General features: G+C 44.1%; 1 protein-coding gene across 1 annotated transcript; it reads left to right on the top strand.

Moving 5' to 3' along the window:
• The first annotated feature begins 806 nt into the window (after positions 1 to 806).
• On the top strand, positions 807 to 8,236 carry mrps9 (mitochondrial ribosomal protein S9). Its single transcript, XM_032557147.1, has 11 exons — positions 807 to 926; positions 1,223 to 1,390; positions 4,106 to 4,168; positions 5,008 to 5,038; positions 5,123 to 5,202; positions 6,104 to 6,189; positions 6,265 to 6,340; positions 6,407 to 6,575; positions 7,309 to 7,417; positions 7,769 to 7,938; positions 8,012 to 8,236. The coding sequence occupies exons 1-11, from the start codon at positions 828 to 830 to the stop codon at positions 8,101 to 8,103; spliced, it is 1,143 nt and encodes a 380-aa protein (XP_032413038.1). The 5' UTR covers positions 807 to 827; the 3' UTR covers positions 8,104 to 8,236.
• Positions 8,237 to 8,922: the final 686 nt, after the last annotated feature.

The following is an 8,922-nucleotide window of genomic DNA, read 5'->3' as shown; positions in this document are numbered from 1 at the left end:
TGTTGAAAATAAAATCCACGACCATCATCATGAGAGACTTAAAGGGTTTGAATCAAAACTGACTGGTATTCATTAAGAATTAGAATTAGAATGTGAACTATCTTGTTCCAATTAGGAGACTTACATACATGATGCTGCCACCACTTGGTTCTGCTATTCTTACTCATCTAGTAAAATGGCGTGTTACTTTTCTGGTAGTGTTTAGGACAGCTAAACTTTACTCCAGGTTCATTGAATTTTCTGAGTATTGGCTGTTATAAACTAGACTGAATGCTGCAATTGAAAGGTGCTTCATCCAAATATGAGCTTATGGTGTAGTCGATACATTAAACTAGGTTTTTATTAATTTAACATTCACTCCCCATATGTTCTCCAGTTATGTCGCATCAAATGGCATAAAGGTTTTGAAACAATTGATCATGATTTAAACATTTTTTGGTATCAAGATGTCCTTTCTGACCTAAGTAATATTACTTTAAATTAGAAAACTCATCAGTGTCATAAATACTATTTTTTCTAGGAAAAAAATAGTAAATATTTAAAATGTATTTGTATGTATGATTTTATTTGTGGACTGTATTTATTTATTCATCTACTTATCCTGGAGTTTTGCGTCTTTAAATGTAATTTTATTCGTTTTATTTTACAATTAAACCGAAATAAATGAATAATTTTGTACAATAATATTTAGTTTTATTTAAAATAATCAAATAAAGCCATACGAAATAAGTTAATACAACAATATTTAGTTGTATTTAAATGTTAAGAAAATCAGACGCAGTGGTGACGTACACCAACAAACGTTGACGCGTTTGTCGTCACCAAAGATGGCGGCGAACTGTGCTCGTGTTGTCGGTTCGTTATTGGGGAAAAGTGTACATTTCGCCTCGTCTACAAGGCCAGTGACACTGCGGTTCTGCCGACAGGTAAACAGGCACCAACAGTCTGTGAATTTGTTCTCCTTGCATTAAAAGTTATGCATTTAAATGATAAAAACATGGACGTCCTTGTGTTAGCATGCTGTTGTCATCCGAGACTAGCTTCACGAATCGCTGAAATTACAAACATGTTGACATCACAGGTTATCTAAGCAAAGTGTGGCGACGAGCTGAGGTTTGTTTGACGTCTGAACCTGTCGGGTCCAGTTCGGCTGCGGCAACAGATGTTTAGCCGTGCCAGGCTAATGCTAATGAATGACAGTAGCGCTGCTGTTTCCCCGCAGATATGCGGGACCCCTGCCCTCCGCAGGAAGAACCTGGGGGCCGCAGGGCCGGAGAAGTTCACCGCAGAGTTCATCCAGAAGCAGGTGGAGGAGTTTGAGATCGGGAAGCGGCACCTGGCCAACATGATGGGAGAGGATCCCGAGAACTTCACTCAGGAGGACATAGACGTGAGTTTGGTCACTATGGAAACAGCCACACCTTTGGGGTTAAGAAGCACATGAACATCTGTATGGCTGTGTGAAGCAGGCCAATAGATGTCACTGGAAATGAATGGGAGAAAGAATAGGTCAGACTGTTGATTATTATTGTCTTCAAGGTCAGAAGTCTACATACAGAATGTTTGGTGTGTTAGGGATGGCCCGATTTATTGGCCAGCCGATTTATTGGCCAGCCGATTTATCAACGCTGATTTTCTTAATTTGGGAGATCGGTGATTGGTCGATAATTACATGTGAAGTCGATCTTATTCCCTTATCTTATCTACCTCAGCAAAAGTCTAAAAATCAACCACCGTTTTGCCATGAGAGAGGTTTGACTGTTAGCCTCGCCCACCCACCAGGTCATGTCTGCATGTTTGCAGTTAACAGTAGTCACCCCACAGTTGCCAACTCAGCAACTTTCTTGCTATATTTAATGATATTTCAGGCAAAAAAAAAAATTGGTATCTGCTAAAATCGGACTCGCCAGGTCAGGCTTTGTAGATTTCAATAACCACCAGAAAACTGCAGTCAGTGCAGCCCTAATTACAGTCTCTTTGAAGAACAATGAATAGCCCAGATGATGTCATGGCTTTGGAGACCTCTGATAGGAAAACTGTAGGATCACCAGATTCTTTATTTCTTATGTCATTACTGAGGCTTTTAGCAAACAGAAATAATTCTGGTGGTTCTGACTTCAAACAGAAGTTTGGTTCAGACGGGGAGGAAAACCCTGGATAGGTTTTTTATTTGGTGTATGTAAACTTCTGGTTCCAACTATTTATAATTAGAATTATACAATATATTTGTAAATGAACCCTGGCAACACTTCCTGCCAGGGTTCATTTTTTTTGCTCAACGCTGTGGGAGGTCAGAGGTCATGATTGGCCCAGAAAACTCTCCTGGTTCCTTTAGAACCTGATCATCTGGATTTCATATGTTTATCATTTATACATGAATCACTGACTTCCTGGTTCATGTCTAGTGTTTTTATTTTTTTTTCTGAAAAGATCGATTTCTGATCTTAACGGATTAGAAATCTTTCAACACGTTGATCCCAGATGAGCAGTCGGTTGGACTTTGTGTTTCTCCTCTTCTTCCCAGCCGCAGCGGTGTTTCACGTTTAGCCGTCGTCCCTGGCAGCAGGCGGGCGTGGGCGACCCTCATCTGATGCCCGTACCCTGCTCCCCCGTCTCCCCCCCCACGTGTTTGTTTGGCAAAATTTCCACACATTTATCCCAATTTTCCGCGTGTCCGTGGCTCCGTCCCTTGCCAGTAACCAATAGAGCTGTCTGTGGAAGTGTGAAAAGCGAAGCGACAGCCGGCGCTCCGGACCCGGAGTCGGGACGCCTCAGGCGTGACGGAGAGGAAGAGCCGGGGAATTCATGGAGATGTTCCCAGACCGGAGGGACAGCTCCTCGGATCTCCGGTCAGGACGTCTGGTCCCTGAAGGCATCATCGTCACCTGGTGGATGTCTTCCTGAGAACCTGATGTTGATGTGAAGCTAGTAAATGAAACCTCCTCATTGGTGGAGTTGTTTCATGTAAAGCTCTGTTGACAGAACAATGATTGGGGGAAACCAGCAGCTGAGACGTCATTCTTAAATGCTCAGAAGCTGCTTTTTTTTTTTGCAACATTTTGGGTGGTGTTTGGTCAGTAACACAGAATTAAATGTTAAGCTAAGCTAGTTAAGTGTGTATACATTTAGAGAACAGAAAGCACTAAAGTAACAGCTGATCTGTTTCCAGTTGATGCTAAGTCTGCTGGGACTTGTAGTTAACAGGGTGGAACTGGGAGGCTTGATGGGTTCTTCACAGCCTCTCTAGTTGTTTTTCTTGTCGTTTTCCATGTGAGGCAGTGAACGCCCCATGGTTTAGTGACAGTCATTCTAACTGCTCCTCTTCAGTTTGCGGCTTCTTTTTCAGACTCGCATCAACTAGTCTTTAGTAGAAATCAGAGTTTAGTGATTTTTTAAAAAACATCTACATCATCAGAGCTGTTTGATGCCGTTTAAAAGACGTTTTGTTTTATTTAAAACTCCACCGAGACTTTTTTTTTTCTTCCTTCCTTTAGAATGCAGCATTTCTCCCAGGTCCCGCAGCTAGAAATGAATGTATCTCTGCTTTTAGTTTTGATGGCCTCCTGAGCCTCCTTTGTCCTTCTGGAGCTGTCTTTCTGTCATCTGTAACCTCCGTGTTCCCCATGTGGCTGAGTTTTGCTCCCATCCGACAGCTTCCCCTCTGGCACTCCGTCGCTGCTCCTCCCGGGTCTCTCCCGCATTTTGTCAGATCTCTAGGGAGGCGCAGGTGTGTCCTCATCTGTTCCCTGCCGTTTTTCACAGTTTCTCCCCATCCCCTTCTAGCTGCTCTCCGTCGTCGTGACAACCTTAAAGGACCTGCTGCTTCACTAATCGAGCTGACAGGACCTGGGCGGTGGCGCTGGCTAACAGCAGGCGTGCGGTGAACTCACGGTGAACCCGTCGGACGTTCACCCTGTCCGCCGAGAGCCTTTTCTCCTTCGGCTTCACGCTAACGGATCCGACTCGCCTCTCCGTGAACCCGCCAGCAGCTCGCGCCTCTTCTTCTGTCACGCTCAGCGACCCGTGTTCTCTGGACGTGCCGGCCGTCAGCGCCCTCACCGTTTATTTATTCATCTTTGTTCTTTGCTCTCGTCCTCCCCCACAGAGGAGCATCGCCTACCTCTTCCCCTCTGGCCTGTTTGAGAAGAGAGCTCGGCCCCTCATGAAGGTGAGGTTTCACTTTTATCCAGCTTTTATCAGCTCACCACAAACTGCAGCGTTTCTCCCTCAAACCTCAACATGTAGGTCAATGATTGTACTTATTTCTCTTTACATTTCTCTCCTTACCTGCTTAATCCAGCCTCTTTAGGCCTTGATTGTTGTTGTATTGAGAACTCAAACAAGTAAAACTTTCATCACCAAGAATATGGTCTGTAGTGTCTCTAATCCCCTTCCTGGAAAATAAACAGCTTTTTGACATTTAACAACAAAATTCTGTTTATTTTCATTGAGTTTTGTTCCACCTCGTGATATTTATGTATATTTTACTCTGAATTAATAATAAGTAGCAAGGAAAAACAAGAAAACAAAACAGCATCAAAAGAAATCCTGTTCAGACGAATCAAAACAACCCAAAAAAACAGACTACAGTCTTAACAAGGACCGCCTCTTTTTGGGGGCGGGGCTTGTGGTGGTGGGCATGAAGAGGACGGAGAGCATGTTCTCTATTATAAGTGAAATCTTTGGAAGAATTAGACCTAGATCTAGAAATATTGAAAATTGCAACAATGACATTTAAGATAATAAACCCATTTTATCATCACTACTCTGTTTTTTATCGTCACAGTGTATCAAATAAGCTTTCAAATCTGGGTAGTAACTACGTTTAGCAACATTTTGGGGAAAAAAATACTACTCAAGGAGTAGCTTTATTACTTTTAACTTCACTGGATGAAGAACGAACATATTTTCAGGCGGCTATAAAAATCATAACGTGGTCAAAAGAAATTTGTCTTCTGGATGAATGCAGACTGCTTCATGTTTTGCTGGGTTTTTTTCCATCTGCAGCATCCCGTTGAGATCTTTCCAAAGCAGAGAGGTTGGTGACGCTTCCACACACTGATCTGTTAGTATCTTGACATCATCAGACAGTCAGCTGATCTCTGTTTCCCTCCCTGTGAAGCGGTGCAGTGGGGACCAGATGGACGGCCTTTCCACTTCCTGTTCTACACCGGCAAACAGTACTACTATTCCCTCATGCATGTAAGTGCAGCGTGTGATTCGGGCTCTGTCCCATCATGTGTCCATTTTTATTTCATGTCAAAGCCACCAAAAAAATAAACAAACAGACAATGTCAACTAAGCTTTTTAAAGTCTGTAGAACCATTGATGTAGAGACTAGTTTAAAAGACTGAACCAATCTGAGCAAGGTTGCTAGCAGGAGTATTTTGGTAATACTAGAGTGTAGGCCATCCTTAAAACGGCTAATGTTAGCATCTGTTTGCTAACATTAGTTTAGCAGCTACTTTTATGATGTGATACACTTAATAGTACTGAAGTGACACATTGGAAGGTAACGTGGTATTCCTAGTACAACGAAAACAAGTATTTTTCATATTTTTACCATCTAAATCTCACTAAGAATCAGTGTCTGATATTAAAAAGAAATGTGTCTTAGCCAAACACAGGAGGTCACATAACAGGTTTATTATGCTTTTGCTAGGATATAACATAAAGTTCACTTATTAGTTAAGGCTTAGCTGCAAGCTAATTTTAGCTAATGTTATTGTATATATATTAGCTTTAATTAGTGTTTTAATAGCTAATCTCTCCATGTTAGATGACACACGTTTGTATAAGCAATTACCAATACCATTTTTAGAATACTATCTTTTTGTAAATTAGTAAATGCTAGCTTATTAGTTACATTTATAATTAAAAAAATAACATTACTGCAGTAGCTGTTAGCTGATTTTTTGCTAAGTTGCTATTTCTAGTATATTACATAACTAATGCTAGGCTATGTTACTAATATGCTAAAGTTATGTTGGTATAAATTACTATTTAATCATTGTAGAAAGCATAAATCTGTGCTAGTCAACCCAGGTCGGGTCGTGTTAAGGCCCAGCAGAATGTGAGAGTTAATCGTTGCTCTGCCTTCCAGGATCTGTACGGCAGAGTTCTGAAGGTGGAGAAGCACCAGGACCAGCTGAGAGCCAAAGGACTGTTCCCGACTGAGCCCAAGCAGATGTTGGTTTTGAACCTGTCCTCTCTTAGATTAGAGCCGTCTCTGTCGAAAACCAACCCACTTCCTGTCTCCTGCAGCGCTCTGGGAACCAGCAGGTGGCTGACCAAGGAGGAGCTGGAGGCGCGGCTGGTGGAGCCCATCTCCAGTCAGGACGTAAGACCAGCCACAGTGATCTGACCTCAGCCGGACCCCGACTGATCCGATGTTTGTCCTCCTCAGTACGAGTGCTTCATCCAGCTGATGGAGCGCCTGCTGGCCATGCCCTGCTGCAGCCTGGAGCAGCAGTTCGTTATGAGCCACCGCCAGCAGCTGGAGGCCCAGTCCATGCATCAGGTGGTGCCACCGCTGCAGAAGGACGACGCCGGGGTGGACTTCAGCACCGCAGAGGGTATTAAGACTTTACACTAGCAACGGTTGACAAATACTAACCCCAACCTTTCACTCGTTACATTCATTTTTACCATTTACTGTAGAATGTTTCCAACTTTTATGAGCCTCTTGTGGTGGCAGCATGTTTAGCAGCTCAGCTGGTTCTTATTGGTTCTTTTCTACACGTCATCAATTCCTGGTTGAATTCTCGCTGTTTTTAGACACTCTATAGACAGTTCGGGATGCTGAGCAGCTGGAAGGGTTACTGTTGTTTTCTTATTTAATTTAGGACACTTATGATTCATAACCATGGCAACAAGGTATTTTCCAACTGGGAACAGCTGATTAGCATCTCAGAAGCTTATTTAATACCCAAAATCCTGGGAGTTGAAAATGAGGTTTCTTGGATACAGCGGTAGAAGGAAAGAGTTCAAACCATCTCTTCCGTCCTTCACGACGGAGATCATACCCCAACGTCTCTCTGCTCTGCTTTCGTCCGAGACAGAGAGCTAAAAAGGAGCAAAGGAGGTGGATCAGCAGAGCTTATGATGTCATCAGAACATGTTACTGTAGAATATCATCTTTGCTGCCTGGACACTGAGCTGTTGGCATGTCAGGATGTGCCCACGACGACTCGTGATATGTGGACGATCTGAGTTATGACATTTGATTTCCCTCTTGGGCGAATCAAACTGCGAGGAGCTGTAACCGTCTAGAGGAGGAGAGTTAAACTGAGCTGTGTTTCCTTCCAGGCAGGAGGAAGACATCCAGGGGATCTGTGGTGGTTCGTGACTGCGGCGCAGGACGCCTCACCGTCAACGGTCAAGACTACCTGCACTACTTCCCTGTGCTGCAGGACAGGTGGGCCTCCTCTCACTGTTTCCCTTTAAATGGAGAGCGGGACATTTTTTTTGTCCTCCACAGCCTGAAGGAATGGAAGGCAGCCTTCCTTTATCTGCTGCTAGTCACTTAATTACACAGCTGACTGAGTGTGTGAGAGCGTGTGCTGCTAGCCGTTGTCACGCCGGCTGTAATTGGAGCGCGGGGGTGACAACCGACTCTGTCAGCATCTGGGTCCATTCAGGCTGAGACGCCACCCAGAACCGGGTCGTGCTGAGTCAGAACCTGCTCTGATCGGAGCGGGACCAGGCAGTAAATGAGCTCAGCTAACTGTCCCCCCCTCCTCCACTGCTCCTATCTGCCCCGGCTCAGGGAGCAGCTGATGTTCCCGCTGCAGTTCTGCGGCCTGCTTGGCCGTTTCAACCTGGACTGCTCCGTGAGCGGCGGTGGCAGATCCAGCCAGGCGGGGGCGCTGCGGCTCGCCATCTCCCGGGCGCTGCTCAGCTTCCTGCCGCAGAGCGAAGGAGAGGCCATGAGGCAAGGTGAGCACTGCATGCAGCATTAGCTGCTGAAGACCAAATTCTCTCGCTTCAGCTTATTGTTGTCTCCCTGCAGCTGGTCTGCTGACCCCTGACCCCCGGGTTAGAGAGAGGAAGAAGCCCGGACAGGAGGGAGCGCGGCGCAAGTTCACCTGGAAGAAACGCTGAGAATCCTCCGTCCCAGCTGCTGCAGTGACATTATCTGTCCACTAGATGGAGACAGGCTGTAAAATATGAACATTTTTCCTGTTGTGATGAAATAAATTAAAGATTTTCTTATAAAAACAAAGCGTGCATGTCATCTACTGTTGTTAAATGTATCTTTTTTCTTCTGACTTATTAACTTTACGCTTGTTACATGGCAAACTGAATAATGTATTTAAATGTTCAACAATTATATATATTTAAATAATTTGAAGATTTTCTCAAAAACCCAATTCAGCCATTTGGTAGAACTTGATAAGCCTACATTACCCATGGTGCAACACTGACTGGAAATTAGTTTTTCCGAGAAAAAAGAAAAAAGGTTGTTTCATTGATTTATGAACGGCCAATTCAATTTAAGCAATTCATCATTTATATTGATTTAAATGACCATAGCTGACGAGTCAAAAGTGTTTTTGTTTCAGAGGGACATGAGCTCTGCTGGGAGGACAGGACAACTGGTGTCCTCCACTGGTCTGGACAAAGGAGACCAGAATGGAACCGGACGGTGGTGGTGGCAGCATCATTCTGCATTCTTGAAGAAAACGCCTGAGACTGGAGTGGAGGTTCCCCCCTTCCAGCAGGACAACTGCCCCAGAACATCCAACCAGAGATCTGACGGAGTGGGGAATTGTCACCTACATGGCCTAGTCAAAGTTCAGACTTAAATCCAATTGAGAATCTGTCCTGAAACCTGACAACTAGACCTCACAGGAGCAAAGAACTGGTTAAAAAAAAAAACCCCAAAAACAACTAGTGTCTCACTAGATGTGGAACACTGCT

The sequence above is a fragment of the Xiphophorus hellerii genome, chromosome 24, assembly GCF_003331165.1.
Source record: "Xiphophorus hellerii strain 12219 chromosome 24, Xiphophorus_hellerii-4.1, whole genome shotgun sequence".
NCBI classification, from domain to species: domain Eukaryota; kingdom Metazoa; phylum Chordata; class Actinopteri; order Cyprinodontiformes; family Poeciliidae; genus Xiphophorus; species Xiphophorus hellerii.
This window is presented reverse-complemented; position numbering and strand designations above follow the sequence as displayed.

Coding starts and splice junctions, on each gene's coding strand:
- mrps9 (XM_032557147.1), top strand. CDS start 828: ATGGCGGCGAACTGTGCTCGTGTTGTCGGTTCGTTATTGGGGAAAAGT. Junction 927..1,222: donor CACTGCGGTTCTGCCGACAG/GTAAACAGGCAC, acceptor GTTTCCCCGCAG/ATATGCGGGACCCCTGCCCT. Junction 7,939..8,011: donor AGGAGAGGCCATGAGGCAAG/GTGAGCACTGCA, acceptor GTCTCCCTGCAG/CTGGTCTGCTGACCCCTGAC.